The 18,163-nt window shown below is 35.4% G+C and overlaps 1 protein-coding gene across 6 annotated transcripts in view; it reads left to right on the top strand.

Moving 5' to 3' along the window:
* The window catches only part of Sgtb (small glutamine rich tetratricopeptide repeat co-chaperone beta), a 45,643-nt gene that overhangs the window by 13,204 nt on the left and 14,276 nt on the right, over positions 1–18,163 (top strand). For all 6 annotated transcript variants that reach the window (XR_013343796.1, XM_026390831.2, XM_026390829.2 and 3 more), the window contains exon 5: positions 135–234. Coding sequence is in view for 5 of the 6 variants with exons in the window: in XM_026390831.2 (XP_026246616.1) it covers positions 135–234 (100 nt within the window). In the remaining variant the exon portion in view is untranslated. The remainder of the gene's footprint in view (positions 1–134; positions 235–18,163) is intronic.

Raw genomic sequence — 18,163 nt, 5'->3', positions numbered from 1 at the left:
TCTCTGGTGTGACTGAAAAATTGTGTAGCTGACCTTCATATTCTTGTAGTTTCTATGCATTAAATGTATCTGTTAGACTTTGTATTTTTTATTATGTACTGTAATTACTGTCCATATCAATTATTTTATTTTAGGCAATAACCACATGAAAGAAGAGAATTATGCTGCTGCAGTAGATTGTTACACACAGGCAATAGAATTGGATCCCAATAATGCAGTTTATTATTGCAACAGGTAAGTTGGCTCTATTGTGGCAGGTTTACAAGTGTTTAGATTAAGAGCTGTGAGGGAAAACTGCAAAATTGATTTATTTAGAGAATGCTGGAAGTTCAAACAATATAAACAATATAAAGGAGATGAAAATAAACTCATAAACTTACCACTCAAATGCAATAACTTTTAATGAACTTTTGGCATATTTCATTTTACATAAGTGCATTCAATTTTAGATTGAGCTTGTTTACAGGACATACCATAAATGTGTCCTAATTTTGTTGAAATCCTTCATAACTACTATGGTTAAAAATCACTTTATTGCTACCTTTTGGTCTTTTTTTTTTTTTATATCTTCAGCACTTGTCATTATGGCTGGCAAATAAGTGTTCTGTGTTATTTTTGAATAGTGGGTAGCTACACCTTAATTTACTTAATTTTTGATTTACTGGCAGACATTAAGGTTGTTTTATTTTTTTAATATTATATAAAGCTGCAATGAACATTCATGTTTCTAGAATTTTTTTTCATGATTCAGATTTTATGAACTTTGAATTTATCCCTAGAAATACATTTAGTTGGTCTAATAATATAAATATTTAAAAATTTAATTCAAAATGCAAAATTGTTTTAATTTCTTTGAAAATATTTTGAAAATTTCCTCCCCCAGCAGTGTATATCTATTTTTGCCATATTCTTTATCAGCACCATGTCCTCAAATTATTAATTATTATTAATACAATATTTATTTATTTATTTATTTATTTATTTTAAAGAGAGAGTGAGAGAGACGGGGACAGAGAGAGAGAAAGAATTTTAACATTTATTTATTTTTTCTTAGTTCTCGGTGGGCACAACATCTTCGTTTGTATGTGGTGCTGAGGATTGAACCCGAGCCGCACGCATGCTAGGCGAGCGCGCTACCGCTTGAGCCACATCCCCAGCCCTAATACAATATTTAAAAAAATATTTTTTAGTTATACATGGACACAATAACTTTATTTTGTTTACCTATTTTTTTACTGTGGTGCTAAGATTAAACCCAATGCCTCACATGTGTGAGGCAAGCGTTCTACCACTGAGCCACAACCCCAGCCCTTAGTATAATATTTTATTTCCATACCCATTATCCTAATTTATACTTAATTATACTTAATTACTTTGAGGCTGGATGTTTTTCAAATGTTGGTTATTTGTGGATTTTTTTTCTCCTAATTTTTAAAATTTTTACTGTATGTACACTGAATGTGACAAATTCATGTCAGACCCTAAACCCCAATGTGGTGTGTTTGGAGGTGAGACCTTTGGGAGGAAATTGGATCATAAGTATGAGCTCTTATGAATGGGATTAATGCCCTTATAAAAGAGAATTCTCTGCCCCTCCTGTCACCCGAGGACATGGTGAGGCAAGTACCTGTACCAGGGCTGTACCCTGTTGACCTCAGATTGTTTCTCTTTCTTGGTTCTGTCCATGTAAGAGGGATCAGGCCCCCTTAGGCTGTGTTTCCAAGGCTTTTTGTATCCTCTTTGTTCAACCATATGAAGGGCTAGCAAGAGATTGGAGGGTAGAAGGAAGAGGGAAGTCTGAATATTTCTCCCCCTCCTGTTTTTATATCATGGTGGTATTCAGCAGGTTTTTTTTCTCATCCTGTCTCCTCCTTTCACCCAAGACACCTTCTGTGGTCCCTGCTTCATCCAGGTGACCTTGGGTTTTGGCTTCTGCACTTTGTGCTTCTGTCTTAGGGATGGTAATGGATTCCTGCTCTTGCTAATCTTTGGATTGCTATAACATTCCATTTGGCCTCTCAACTCTTCTATTACCTTATGTAATGACTTCCCTGCATTAAATTATTATTAATTGTTCTGTTTAATCTAAACAGAATTTCCAGAGAACCTTCTGCAGTGATGGAAATGTTCCATATTTGCACTGCCCAGCACAGTAGCTGCTAGCCAAAAGTGAACTGTTAAGACTTGAATTATGACTAGTGCAATTGAGGAAGTAAATTTTTAATGTTTAACTTAATTTAAAATCAATTTAAATTAATTTTAATTTAAGTAGTCACCTCTAACTTATGGCTTGTATATTGCCGTATATTAAAGATAAGATAAAGTTTTTCTCCTAGTTTCAAAGCTTAAATTTGCCTCTAATTCTTTGTATTTAACAGTTTAAAATATTTATGTAGTCAGGATTCTTTTCTTTGAATTTTTTTCCAGAGCTTTTAGGCTTCAAGCTCTCCCCGTTTATAGACTTGACAAATGACTCCTATTTTCTAATTTTTCTTTACATTTAAATTTTGTCATCTCAAGTCTATTTTGGTGACAAGTATGACTGTTTTAAACTCATTTAAAACTTCTTATGACAGCCTTATACAAACTACCATTTATTTTACAGTAGTTTCATAGATTTGAAAGGGATAAAAGTTAATGTGGTCTAACCTTTCATTGAGTTTTATTGACATATTTAGGGTAGTCACACTCCTCTGAGAGAGCCCATACTTTCCCATTTTTTTTTTTTGTGGGTGTATTTGTTAGAAAAGTCTGCCTTATTTTGATACAGGATTTGTTTTTCTGCAAGTTGCATCAATTGGCTTTATTTAATTCTTAAGATTAATTACAGAATAACTATGATTCTTCTTTCTCATGACAGTACTTTACCTTTGAAAGTTTGCTACCATGTTCATTGAAGTTCTTTTTTTCCATGTTAAATGTTCAAAATTTCTTTCATTGTGTTTTAGGTAGTACAGACCTAAGTCCCATACCTTCTCCGCAAACTTGTCCCAGTTCACCTGTGTCTGTTAGGAAGTTCCCAGAGGCTAATTTTGCATGACATTTGTCTGGTAGAGCTCTCATTTAACCAGCTTTTATATAACATAATTATCTTTTAGGACATTGTAGGATATCCTGTAGGATTTCCTAAATTCATATTTCCTTTTGTTTGATTAAAGCACCCCCCACGTTCTCCCTAGCTTATCATTTAATCACAATTCATTTGACAAGTTCTTACCAATTATGTACTAGTGTTGTCATTAGAGGTAGAGTTGGTTGCTTGGACTCAAATGCAGGATGTTATATTCTACCCCTATAGAATTATTATCTTGTTGCGGCCTCTATCTGTCCCTTCATCTTTTTGGATAATGAATCTGTAAAGTAATATATTTGCTGTTGTTCCCAGTTTCATGACATCCAAAACCTTGAGAAAAATACCATCTCTCATATTATTGTCAGATACAAGTTAACTAATGGAGCAATCATAGGGAAGTGGTTCAGAGCAGAAAGTGAACCCTAACTTTTTGGATTCTAATTTCTGGCTCAAGTCACTTATAACCATTGTGATTTTTGGCAAATTACCTAATGATCTATGCTTTATATTCCCTATCTGTAAAATATGGACAATAATAGAATTTACCTCATTGGGCTGTTGTGGAGATCAAAAATTTAATTTATGTAAAGTACTAAGAAAGAATCAAGCAAAGAATGTTGGATTAAAGTAATAACTTATCATTATTATTTTTGTAGCCTATTTTCTGCTTTGATCATAATGTGGAGAGAGAACCAAATTTATCAGGTTCCAAATATATTCTCAGTCATCTTTCTCTGATTACCAGTCTACTACTAATACTATTAAGATAAAAAGGAAACGATGTTCATCTGATAGAACTTGTTCCAAATTAATCCAATGTCATTTTCTTTTCTTTTTTTAATATCACATATTTTATTGTGAAAATTTTCAAGGTTGAAGGAATTTTATTGCAAATAATTATACCACACCAAGATTTTGCCATTAGTATTTTTTTGGGGGGTGGGTACTGGGGATTGAACTCAGAGGCACTTGACCACTGAGCCACATCCCCAGCCCTATTTTATATTTTATTTAGAGACAGAGTCTCACTGAGTTGCTTAGTGCCTCGCCATTGCTGAGGATGGCTTTGAACTCATGATTCTCCTGTCTTAGCCTCACGAGCCACAGGGATTACAGGCATATGCCACCATGCCTGGGCCATTAGTATTTTTATGTATTTGCTTTATCACATATTGATCCATCTATATGTACCTCTATTCATTCATTATTCCTGCTTTTTTTTTTTTTTTTTTTTTTGTGGTGCTGGGGATTGAACCCAGGGCCTTGTGCATGCAAGGCAAGTGCTCTACCAACTGAGCTATATCCCTAGCCCCCATCTTATTTTTAATACATTTCAGAGCAATTTTCAGTGATCAGTACACTTCTATACTAAATACATAGCATACATATCATTGATTAGAGTTCAGTATTTGTTTACTTTTTTTTCTTTTGAGGTAAAATGTGTACACAACAAAATTTTAATGTACTTTCAGTTTTGACAAATAAATCACCTGTGTAACTTAAGCACATCTTCAAGATATTGAAAATCATCATCAGATGTCCAGGAAGTTCTTTGTGCCCATTCACAGTCAGTTGCTTATAATGCTCACCAGGGATGATCACTGGTGCTATTTTTCTCTCCTACCATAGATTGGATTTGTCTCCTCCAGAATTTCATAGGAAAGAAATTATACATACTTTTCTATATAATTTTTTTTTGAACTGAGGATTGAGCCCAGGGAAACTTTACCACTGAGCTATACCTCCAGTCCTTTTTTTTTTTTTAATTTTTATTTTATTTTATTTTATTTTTTTTTATTTTGAGACAGGACCTCAATGAATTGCCCAAGCTGGCCTTGTACTCGCACTCCTTCTGCTTCAGCATCCCAAGTTGCTGGGATTACAAGCAGGTGCCACTGCCCAGCTACATAAAAATTTGTTGTTGTTGTTAAGCATGTTTTTGTGATTCAGCCATGTCATTGTGTATAGTTTATTCTTTTTTATTGCTTGGTAGTATTCTGTTGTTTGAATATATCACAGTTTGCTTAGCCATCTTTCTACTTAGAGTTACTTGGTATCCCAGTGTGTTTCTGCTTTTGCATTTTGTCAAATAATTAAAGTTATCTATGTAAGGACTGGATCCATAAGGAATTTAGTTGGTCATACTGGAAATCTCAATTTTTTTAAAAATCAGTTTTTTAATTTATATATGACAGCGGAATGCATTTCTTATTACACATTAGAGCACAATTTTTCATATCTCTGGTTGTATACAAAGTAAATTCACACCAATTTGTGTCTTCATACATGTACTTTGGATAATAATGTCCATCACATTCCACCATCATTTCTTACCCCATACTCCCTTCCTTCCCCTCCCACTCCTCTTGCCCTATCTAGAGTTCGTCTATTCCTCCCATGCTCCCTCTTCCTACCCCACTATGAAGCCACCTCCTTATATCAGAGAAAACATTTGGCATTTGGTGTTTTGGGATTGGCTAACTTCACTTAGGGTTATCTTCTCTAACTCCATCCATTTACCTGCAAATGTCATGATTTTATTCTCTTTTATTGCTGAGTAATATTCCATTGTGTATATGTGCCACATTTTTTTAACCTATTCATCTATTGAAGGGCATCTAGATTGGTTCCACAGTTGAGCTATTGGGAATTGTACTGCTATAAACATTGATGTGGCTATGTCCTTATAGTATGGTGATTTTTTTAAGTCCTTTGGGTATAGACCGAGGAGAGGGATAGCTGAGTCAAATGGTGGTTCCATTCCCAATTTTCCAAGAAATCTCCATACTGCTTTCCATAAGTTTTTCCCCACATCCTCACCAATACTTATTGTTGTTTGTCTTCATAATTGCTGCCATTCTGACTGAAGTGAGATGAAATCTTAGAGTGGTTTTGATTTGCATTTCCTTAATTGCTAGTGATGATGAACATTTTTTCATTTGTTTGTTGATTGATTGTTCATCATCTTCTGAGAAGTGTCTCTTCAGGTCCTTGGCCTATTTATTGATAGGGTTATTTATTTATTTTTTTTTTGGTGTTTAGCTTTTTGAATTCTTTGTATACTCTAGTGATTAGTGCTCTATCTGATGTGAGGGGTAAAGATTTGCTCCCAAGATGTAGGCTCTCTATTCACCTCACAGATTTCTTCTTTTGCTGAGAAGAAACTTTTTAGTTTGAGTCCATCTCATTTATTGATTCTTGGTTTTAATTCTTGTGCTACAGGAGTCTTATTAAGGAAGTTGGGGCCTAATCCCATATGATGAAGATTAGGGCCTACTTTTTCTTCATTTAGACACAGGGTCTCTGGTTGTATTCCTAAGTCCTTGATCCATTTTGAGTTGAGTTTTGTGCATGGTGAGAGAATTTAATTTCATTTTGTTGCATATGGATTTCCAGTTTTCCCAGCACCATTTGTTGAAGAGGCTATCTTTTCTCCAATGCATGTTCTTGTCACCTTTGTCTAATATAAGATAACTGTAGTTTTGTGTGTTAGTCGCTGTGTCCTCTAGTCTGTGCCATTGGTATACCAGTCTGTTTTGGTGCCAATACTATGCTGGTTTTGTTACTGTTGCTCTGTAGTATAGTTTAAGGTCTGATAGAACACAGACACAACATATAGAAATCTCTGGGACAATATGAAAGCAGTTCTAAGAGGAAAGTTCATTGCATGGAGTTCATTCCTTAAAAGAAGAAAAAGTCAATAAGTGACTTAACATTACATCTGAAAGCCATACAAAAAGAAAAACAAATCAACACCAAAAGCAATTGGAGACAGGAAATAATTAAAATCAGACCTGAAATCAATGACATTGAAACAAAAGAAACAATTGGGAAAATTGACAGAACAAAAAGTTGGTTCTTTGAAAAAATAAAAAAAATTGAGAGACCCTTAGCCATGCTAACAAAGAGAAGGAGAGAGAAAACTCAAATAACTAACTTACGTAGTGAAAAAAGAAATATCACAACAGACACTCCAGAAATACAGAAGATAATTAGAAGTTATTTTGAGAATTTGTACTCCATTAAAATAGAAAATATCAAAGACATCAACAAATTTCTAGAGTCATGTAATTTGCCAAATTGAATCAGGACGATATACATAATTAAATAAATCAATTTCAAGTGATGATATAGAAGATGCCATCAAAAGTCTACCAACCAAGAAAAGCCTAGGGCTGGATGGATACACAGCCGAATTCTACAAGACCTTTAAAGAAGAACTGATACCAATATTCTTCAATTTATTTAAGGAAATAGAAAAAGAGGGAGCACTTCCAAACTCATTCTATCAGGCCAATATCACCCTGATCCCAAAGCCAGGCAAAGACACATCAAAAAAATGGAAATCTTAAATCTTATTTGTTAAAAAAAAATTACCTTTGTTAATTTTTCTATCCCAGAAAAATAGGAAGTCCAAGTAAGTTGAGGAAATGAAGTCCCCAAGTTGTGGCTTAATGTTTGATTTCTATCTCTGTAATCAGATATATATGTTTTAATTTAGCATATGAAACTGAAATGAATACATTTAAGAGTATCTTGAAATGTTATGACCCCATATAAATGTTATCAGAAAATTTCTCATTTATAGAGCACAGCAAGACATATACTTTTAACTGTGAACATGAAACATCTAAGCCTAAACAAATAATTTATTTTAATGAGATTAGAGTTCACAAATAGTCTTAGTCTACTAACTCTATATTGGAAGAGATTCTTGGCAATATTTCTCTTTGCTTTTTATTTAATTATTGTTAAACTGGAATCCATAATTATGCTCCTTTTTGCATTTAAATAGTATCTTTTCCCCTGAGGAATACAGTAATAGTGCATGCTAATTAATATTAAATAATTAGAAAAGCTTACTTGTATATCTCATATACATGCTAAGTAGAACTTCAGTATCCTTTTGAGTTTTTTTTTTTTGAGCCTCTTGTATCTATAAATATTTCACTAGCCTGTAGCCTTGCCAATTACCCCCTTGCCATTTTTCCTGGCCAGATGCCTGCTGAGAATTGGAAGCTCAGAAAGCAGATCTAAATCTTGTTTTTAATTTTAATTTTTCCCAGTTATATTTCTAATTAAAATATTTTCCACATTCTAAGCTCACTAGGATGAACTACAGTTTACTTTTTATAGAAGTGACTTTTTTATGTGTTAGAAAATGATCATTTGGCACAGTTCTTTTGCACAACTGTTTATTTTCTAATACGTATCTTCTATTTTGGCCTTTAAGGATCTTACTGATGCTTCAGAATACCTGAACACTTCTTAAGAACTAATTATGTATTTTGCCTTTTTTCTAGACATTAAGTATTTATAATGTGTAACACTTATATAGGTTTTTGATATATTCTGCCTTATTTTATATGCATATTGTTCTTTTTCTTCAGGGAAGGGAAGAGACTAGAGCTTATATTTGTTTATATCCCCTAAAGCACCTAGCACTGTGCCTTAATGGAATTCAGCCAGTTTTTTGTTGGATGAACGAAGTGTATAAAAGGAATATAAGAAATTTTCAGTGATGTTGAATCAACCAGATATCCACATTAATACTTACCTACATAAAGTAACAAACAACTAAAGTATTTTCAATTACCTCATAGTGTGAAATGAACAGCAATTTTCTATGTCTTCTGTTCCCATACAAATTTGGTGTTTTATTTCTTTTCTACAACCTCAGTGCTGAGTATATTACTTCAACCACAGTAGAATTGTGCTTCTAGGATGAATGAATTCAATGACCTAAGCAATAAATGGAATAAAAGATACACAAGAAAGAAACTGAGTATAGTGGTGCAATGCCTATAATCCCAGCAATTCAGGATGCTGAGGCAGGAGGATTGCAAGTTCAAGGCCATCCTCAGCAACTTATTGAGGCCCTAAACAACTTAGTGAGGCTCTGTCCTAAAATAAGAACTTCGAAAGGGTAGGGATATAATTCAGTGGTAAAGTGCCTTTGGTTCAATTCCAGTTTTAAAAAAAAATACACAAGAAAGAGAACATGATGGGGGGAATTTGTTTAGAAGGCCTCTCAGGTGATATGGAACTAGAGATGGAACTGTTTTGAAGAGCAGGTAGAACTTGGATAGGTAGAAAAGATGGGAAGACATTAAAGATTGGAGAGTATAACATATGGCCTTCTTAGCTCTGAGAAAGAAGGGAGTAGAGACCTCATGATTTTGTATTTTGTTTTCCTACTTCTGTGTGAGCAGTCCGGTCAGTCATTTCATGGGTTTTAAACTTTATTTGTTGAACTTGGATTGGATCTTAGTTCTGCTGTCTACTGGCTGTGTGCTCTTGGGCACTCAATGTTTTTAAACCTGAATTTACTCACTTGTAAAACAAGGGTAATACTAACTATTTCAAAGGATGTTATAAGGAGTGATAAAGGCCCTAGCATAGTCCCAGATGTCCAATATTTGTTTCATTCAAAAACAGTATAACCTTTTTTTCAGTTGTAGGAATATGTTTTTGTTACAGTTTATTTATGGGTGATAGGGCACATGTGAGGTAATTGTAACTTTTCTTCCACCTAATTTTGTTTAAAAATAGAAGACTATTCATGCTTTTGTTTTAATAAAATAGAGAAAGCAAGGGTGCCTAAAAATACAGAGCTTCTGACTGTGTTGTTCTATTGGAATTTCATTAGTTATGCCCTGATAACCAGAGATCAAAGGCAGAGGACAGACTACATTGTTATTCAGTTCAGACCTCAGCATGTTCGGCTTCATCTCACAAGAGACTCAAATCTAGCTTGTATTCTCTTTGCTTTCCAGGCCTCCCTCCAAGTCTCAGCCGCCTCTCCCCTTCCTTTCGTGAGCTGCATAAATCTGCTTTCACCATAGCTTGCCATTTGTGATCTAAAGCTGTCAAGATTGAAACTCAGTCATCCTCTTTCTTCCCACCCACCCTCTTTCTGAATCTGATCCTCCTGGTTTTATTTCTCTCTTCTTGTGAGTATCTGAAGACAGAGATCAGGGCATCTTCCTTTATGCTTCCCTTGTTCATCCACCTCTCAAATAGCTGATTTGTTTCCTTCTCCTTTAGTTCAGGTTCTTTTGCTAACTGAGTGCAACAGAGACTTAAAGTAGCCTCACATTTCTATAAACCAAATGTAAACTCTCTCTCTCTCTCTCTCTCTCTCTCTCTCTCTCTCTCTCACACACACACACACACACACACCCACACCCACATATCTACCCTTTTTCTTTTCTGTTAAATTTGTCATCTTCACTTTTTCTCCTACTCCGTTCCTCTTGTACTACCTATGCACATGTAGCATCAAACTTCCTGATTCTTAAGAATACTATGGTGCGACATTCTCCATGCTTTATGTGCTTTCCCTTCTGCCTTCAGTATTTTACAACTAATCTAATTGGTTGTACTGCTAGTCATCCTTCAAAATCTGTTAGGTATTGCTTTTCCGGGGAAGATGTTCTTAATTTCTCCTCTTCCAGCCTCCTGACCATGCCCCTACAGCTTTCTTTTTCATGTCCTATGGTGTGGTGCTGTCCAATATGGTAGTCCCTAGGAACATGTAGCTATTTAAATTTAAATCAATTAACATGTAATAAAATTTAAATAAATTAAAATGTAATAAAAGGAAACAGTTTCTCGGTGGCACTAGCACATTTCAGGTGCTCATTAGTCACTTGTGGTAGGGAATGCTGTGTTGGATAGCATGGTTTAAGAACTTCTCTGTCACAGAAATTCCTGTTGGATGGCTCTACATAGGGCTGACCATACCTTTCTCTGCTCTGGTCTTCCTTTGATACTTTCTTGGTTGTATTTACTATACTATTATTTACTTATCTTGTTTCTCTGTTAGACTATGGAAGGTTGGAGGGCAGAGGATATTCTTTTCATCTCTTTATAGTGAGTTTGGGCTCAGAGCCTAGCATATCAAAGGTATTCAACAAAAATTTGAGGTGTACTGATTCAGTGAAGTTTAAAAGGGAGATTGGTCTCTAATGATGAAATAGTCACATGGCAGCATGTTTGTGTGTTTTTTTTTAAACCAGTTTACACCTATTAAAAATCTATTTGAATTATTGAGACAAATATTCATATACATTTACCTAATAACCAACAACAGGTGACATTTTGTCACATTTACTTCCTCTTTCTGTTTTTCTCTCTGTTGGGGAATGTGAGTATATGTTTGAACATGTATACATATGTATATAGTGTGTGTGTGTGTGTGTGTGTGTGTGTGTGTGTGTATGTGTATATATATAATTTTCTTGCTGAAATATGTGTGTATATACAACACATATACCTACATATACATAATTACATATGTACATATTCACATTTAAAAAATATTTTTTAATTGTCAATGGACCTCTATTTCATTATTTATATGCTGTGCTGAGAACTGAACCCAGTGCCTCACACATGCTAGGCAAGTACTCTACCACTGAGCCACAACTCCATTCACATTTTTTAAAAACACTTTCTTGCTTTCTGAGACAACAGGATATTTTATGTTTGCCTTGTATTTTCCTTGCCTTAGACCTGAGCTCAGTTATTTCTCTAATGACCCTGTGTTCCTTTCAGTGGAGAATAGCATTTATATACCAATATCTGGTAGTAAGACATGATAATTGGTACTGAAATATTATTGCTTCTAGGTTTTTTTTTTTCGGTGGACTGACGTAGGCAATATATTTTTTGAAAAGTCATCAGTTTAGACAGACAACTTTAATTCACATTCCAGTGTCATTCTATTTCTGTTGTCCTTCTCCTGGATTGAAAACCCTGTTGTCCAACAACACCAGAATACTCATTTGCTCTGTCATTCAGTATCCTTCAACTGATATCATAATACCAGTATTACACCACTAACAAGCCTACTAGGTGAAGTTGAGAATTTCTTTGTAATTTTTCTTTTTGTTCTTAGAATACATTTCAGGATATATATTCAGAATACTATACTTGAAAGTTGCTTGAGTTCTTTCTTTTAAAATTAGGATTATTTGTTTCTGTTTTATCAATTTGAAGGTTTTCTTTTTCTTCTTTTTGAAGTCTTGTTCCTGTTTCTATCCAACCCACTGCATTTGTACCTATCTCCTAGAAGTTGAGAGTGAGACTTTTAACATAGTTTTTTACTTCTGAACCATGGAAATGTTTCACATAAAGTTAAAGGATGATCAGTACTGACTCTATATTTAGCAAGGTTCTTTGCCTTTTGTCTGATGTTAATGTTCTATACTGGCTGGGTTTCTTTGGTTGTTGTTGTTTGTTGGTTTTGCTTTGGCTTTCATTTCATCTGATTGTCTTTTTCTGTTCCTTTAACTTTACCTGTACATGATTATGTTTTTGGTGATATCTTGTATCCAAGCTGAGAATTTCCGTTTCCCATAGGCAACTTCGTGATTACTGATAAATTTGAATTGTTTTTTGCTTTCTTATGTTTTTAAAGCATGCTCCCCTCGCCACACTTGGCTTCTCCTTCTCCTGCCTTTTTTTGGTTGGAAAGAATCTTCATTTCTTTCATTTTAATTATTTGGGAGTTTTATATTCCATATCTGTTCTTTTAATGATCATCCTTGTCATGCATTACTTTGCATTGTATATTCAGTCAAATAGACCCATTCCTCTTTTCACATGAACTACCAAAACAGGTTTGTTAAATATTTTATTTTTGTAATTGAATTTCTTTAACTGAACCAAAGGACTGTACAGTTATCTTTTAATAAGCATTAAAAAAGCTTATAACATCAGTTAGAAAAGTAAGCCCCTCAGACCTGCATATGAAGAAAGACTGACAGAAAACTATACTCAAAACCACCTTTTCTTTGTAGTTTTTCAACCTTTTCTCTCTTCCTAAACCCTGCCTCTTGCTCCCAATGGGCCATAAGCACTATTCAGGACAGAAGTGTTATTTTGCTTATTGCCATATCTATTATTAAAAGTGTGCATTAGGAAATCAATGATAGATATACTAATTCAATGAATAAAGAAGAAATATTTCATCTGGAGAAGAATTAGTGCAATGGTAATGGGATGAAGGACAGGAGACATGGAGAATTTCAGTTGCATGCCAACAGTAATTATACTTGTTTGGTATTGTCTTGACGATGGAGGTGAGCCCTACCAGAGGGAGACAGAGCTATCTGCTCTAAGGTTGTATAGATAGTTCTAAGTGGCTTCATTATGTTGTAAGTTTCCAGTCATTCCCACAGAGGTTTCCGTCCTCCCTCCCTCCCTCCATCCCTTCCTTCTTTCCTCCTTCCTTCCTTCCCCAGGGGGATGAATTCAGGGGTACTTAACCACTGAGCCACATCCCCAGCCCTTTTTTATATTTTATTAGAGACAGGGTCTCAATCCGTTGCTTAGGGCCTCTCTAAATTGCTGAGGCTGTCTTTGAGCTCTCCATTCTCCTGCCTCAGCCTCCTGAGCTGCTGGAATTACAGGTGTGTGCCACCTCTCCTGGCTCCCACAGAGTTTTGAGGTAGAGGTGATACAGCAGGCATTAACAGATCAGATAAATGGTCCCCAGTTGCTCTGAGATTCTGTGCAAAGTGGGTGGAACACATTGCCATCCTTAATTTATACCTGGATTTAGGTACATAGTTAAGTTTTTTTTTCTTCATGATACCAGGGGTTGGACAGGGGCACTCAACCACTGAACCACAACCCAAGCCCACCCACACTTTTTTGTATATTTTATTTAGAGACAAGGCCTTGCTGAATTGCTGAGGCTGGCTTTGAGCTCAAGATCTTTCTGCCTCAGCCTCCCAAACGGCTGGGATTACAGGTGTATCACTGCACCTGGCACATTAAGGTTTTATTATTCATCTTAGACTTGATAAATCTTTTTAGATTTTATTTATTTGTTCTTAGATAGTCTTATGTATGTTAATGATGTGTGTGAGAATGCTAGAATGAGGATTAGTGTATTAGGGCATGAATATACATTTATTAACGATAAAATTTAATTAAGCAGGGCTGGAGGTGTAACTCAGTTGTAGAGTACTTACTTGCTTGCATGTTCAAGGCCCTGAATTTGATCCCCAGCACTGAAAAAAAAATTAAGCAAAGAAATACAATAGAAATACATAAAGTCAACATTAAATTCAGAATGTATTTATACATTAATGGCTTAAAATACAATCCACATGGTTTTATTGTTCCCTTTGAAAACTTTTGGTATATAACATTGAGAGTATGGTAAATTGTATGTATTAGAATTTGATTTCTGATTATATTTTTAAAAATCAAATTCAGTTATCAAAATATAAGTAATTCCTTTTAGTTTCTTGAAGGCATTTAGTACATATTTAGTTAGAGATTTGTTGTTGTTGTTGTTTTAAGCCACGTCATTGTTTCTCTGTGTACCCTTTTCAGAATGTCCCTACCTCCATCCTTTTTTTTGATACCTTTACCCTTCATACCTTTTATATGCATGTGTGTAGCCACATACACTGATTGGAATAAAAGATCCTTAGCAGAAAGAAATGAGACTGGGCATTTGCAGTTCTACACAATCACCTTTTGCAGATATACAGAATGAGATGTCCATGATATATCAGATTCAAGGCCTGTGAATAAGGAGTCAGAATTGCCTTTCCTATAGGATCTGGACTTCATATAGATTGCATACTTAGCTGTACAAGTCCCTCTCCCAGGGTCTGTACTTAGGTATAATAAAATCATTTTTAAAAACCTGTCTTAAAGCTTAGGCTATTAACTCCTCCTTTCTTCCCAGTAATGTTGTTACTTCATAGGAGAAATTTGGTTTGGTAGGTTTGTAATCACAGATTCAACTTCCTGAGTTGGCAAGATTTAAGACATTAATCTACTTTCAGAAATGTTCCTTAGGCAACTCAAACAGCAGGTGGAATAGCCAAGTAGATTTGAAAGCTTCCAGGACATCTTCCTGGCTCTGTGGACCAAAATATAAAATCATCCAAGGAAGAGATGTTGGTCTTGAGCCAACACCTCATTCCTCCCCTATTATTGCTATGATACACAGTTTTGGTTCTGAATGTATTGTAATTTAGAAAGCCGAATTGGGCGTAAGTATGATTCATGGCTTTTTTTTTTTTTCCCCTAATGCTGGGGATTGAACTCAGGATCCCTGCATGCTGGGCAAGTGCTCTACCTTTCAGCTACACTCCCAGACCAGTGTGAGTTCTTTTGAAATCTATTTTTTGGGAGTTTGTATGCGTGTGTCAGCCATTGACATGTCTATAATCTGGTGAAGGCTGGATTTGAAAAATTTCCCAGAGTTAAACTGCTCTAAAAGGAAAACCTCAACTTGTCTGGAAGCTTGTTAATTTTACACAATATAACTTTAATAAATGCATATAGGCCTGGAGTACTTGCATTAGATGGGGAATATAAGTGACCCAGACTCATGTGTTGTTAATCTGCTCTGCGGAGGCCTGCCTCTATGGGAATTCCTCAGTGTAACGGCCCACAGATGGTTATTCATTTTCCCAAACCAGATGGTGAGGGGATTGGGAAAAAGAGAGACACACACAAAAGTACAAAAAAAGTGGAACCCAGTGGATCAGCCAAACTTCTGATGGAAGAAGACTGACTATAAGCAGGCTCAGAACATTTATTATATAGGTTTAAACATCAAAAGGATTTATTGTGAGAAACCTTCTTTAAGATAAACAAAACTGAAGTTGTGGGTAAAACAGCCCCATTAGAGCTTATCAGCTTATGCCCGTAACTCTCTACCTCAGGGCAGCATTTGCACCTGAGCCTATGAACTAATGAATTTCGTGGCTGGCATAGAATCTCCCTTGAGCAGGGTGTCACCTTATCTATTGGGTGATCTTTGATTGGCACCTTTGTACGGAGAAATTCCCAAGGAACTGTCCTGTTGATCAGAACTATCTGTTCCCCTTTCTTTTGTTTTGAAGTATTTATTATTTAGTTGTAGTTGGACACAGTATCTTTATTTATTTATGTGGTGCTGAGGATCAAACTCAGGGCCTTGCACGTGCTAGGCGAGCACTCTACCACTGAGCCACAACCCCAGCCCCTGTTCCCCTTTCTTTTTCTTCCTATTATATGGTTAATTCTTTAAGAATTTTTGGTGGATTTATAGTTCCAGGTTCAACTTCCAGGATTGGCAATCTTACTTTTACCACTTCTCTCCAGGATTCATTTTACATAATACATTCTGTTCATGGAGATCTAATAAATAATTAATCTATTTTCATGTCCTTTCAGTAGTTATGAAGCATAATAATAAACTTGATGTGATATAGAAAGCAGTATTAAATAATGCTAAATCTATAATTTAAAGGATAGGAGATTAGAAAATACTTAAGGAATGCTGAGGATCAGCAAGTGTTAAAACTTGGAGATAAATTACATTTTAGTCAGTTTCATTGTTTTCATGTGTGCTTACTAGAATTCAGGTAAGTCCCTGAAAGAAGTTACCTTTGGCTAATTTCAAGGAAGCAGATGTTAGGGCAGTTAAACAAAACTTTTTTTTTTTAACATAGTTAAAACAACAAATGAAATTATAGGAGAAGAAGAAAGGTAAATAAAAGTAAAAATGAGAGTAGTGCTTCTCAGCATGCAGTGGGAGGGGACAGTGATGTCAGGGAGTTTGGGATAGTGTGGGGTATTTTCAGAGGCCTCTTGTCTGCACACTCAACATAAAGGAAAGTCAGTTTCTAAGCTTGCAAGCATAAGTTTTCAGAAAGTGCTTCCTTAGCCTTTATTAATAGAAGGGACCTAGGCCTTGGAGTTCCTGTATGAGGCAGCGGGGCTACAGCACTGTGCTTTGTGGGGGTATATAAGAAGTAATTATGACACATGGCCCTGGCACCTGATCACTGTTGCTCATGCATCTACTGATTTTTAGCTGCTGGCATTCCACTTGTTTCCTGAGAATCTTTCTTCTTTTTTTTTCTTGCCACATTAAAAAAATTTTTTTTTAGTTATCAATGGATGTTTATTTTATTTAGTTTTATGCAGTGCTGAGAATCAAACCCAGTTCTCACACATGCTAGGCAAGTGCTCTACCACTGAGCCACAACCCCAGCCCTTGCCACATTTTTTATTGGTGCACAATGATGAGATTTGTTGTTACATATTCATACATTCACACAATATAATTTCCCTATATCACTCTCCAGTACTTTCCCCTTTTCTCTCCCTGTTCCCTTTCTTTACTATCTCCCTTTGATTTTCATTAGATTCTGACCTCCCATCTTTCTCTTTTTCCTCTGTAGCTTCCACATAGGAGAGTAAACATAAGACCCTTCATCTTCTGAGTTTGACTTATTTTGCTTAACATAATGACAATTTCATTTTTCTTTATGTCTGAATAAAACACCATGTGGCACATATACCACATTTTCTTTATCTTTTCATCTGTTGATAGATTGGTTCCATAGTTTGGCTATTGTGAATTGTGCTGCTATAAACCTGGGCAGGCATGTATCACTGTAGCAAGATGACTTTAATTCTTCAGGATAAATACCAAGGAGTGGTATAGATGAGTCATATGATGGTTCCATGCCTAGTCTTTTGAGGAATCTCTGAACTGATGCCCTTAGTGATCGTACTAATTTACAGTCCCACCAACAGTATAAAGTGTTCCTTTTTCTCTGCATCCTCTTTAGCATTTATTTTTATTTGTATTCTTGATGAATGCCTTTCTGACTAGCTGAGCATCCTTCTTAGAGTTCCTGTTTTTCTTCCTTGTTTCTCTTGTGAGTCACTTATTCCTACTTGGGAATATTACTGAGGGGATTTCACAAGCACAAGGATTTTATTCTATGGAAATATTCTTTTTCCAAACTTGACATTTTAAACCTTTTCTTGAGGGACAAGATTATAAGAACTTCTGGGAGACTGAAAGAAGTTTAGTCTGTTTCAGAAGTGAATAAATGGAAGGATCTGTCTGTCAGTGGACTGGGGTATTGCTTTTATTTGTACTTGAACCCTACTATGAAAATGATCAGTTGACTGCACAGTGATATCTGCAGCCCTTCACAGCATGCACTCACTCTGTGTCCGGGTGCCCTGTTTGTCTCAATTTTCTGTTTGGAAAAATTAGAAAAATAGTAAGTAGGTAGGTAGATAGAGTGTATGACTTATATATTTTATCTT

The sequence above is a fragment of the Urocitellus parryii genome, chromosome 1 (genome assembly GCF_045843805.1).
Source record: "Urocitellus parryii isolate mUroPar1 chromosome 1, mUroPar1.hap1, whole genome shotgun sequence".
NCBI classification, from domain to species: domain Eukaryota; kingdom Metazoa; phylum Chordata; class Mammalia; order Rodentia; family Sciuridae; genus Urocitellus; species Urocitellus parryii.
This window is presented reverse-complemented; position numbering and strand designations above follow the sequence as displayed.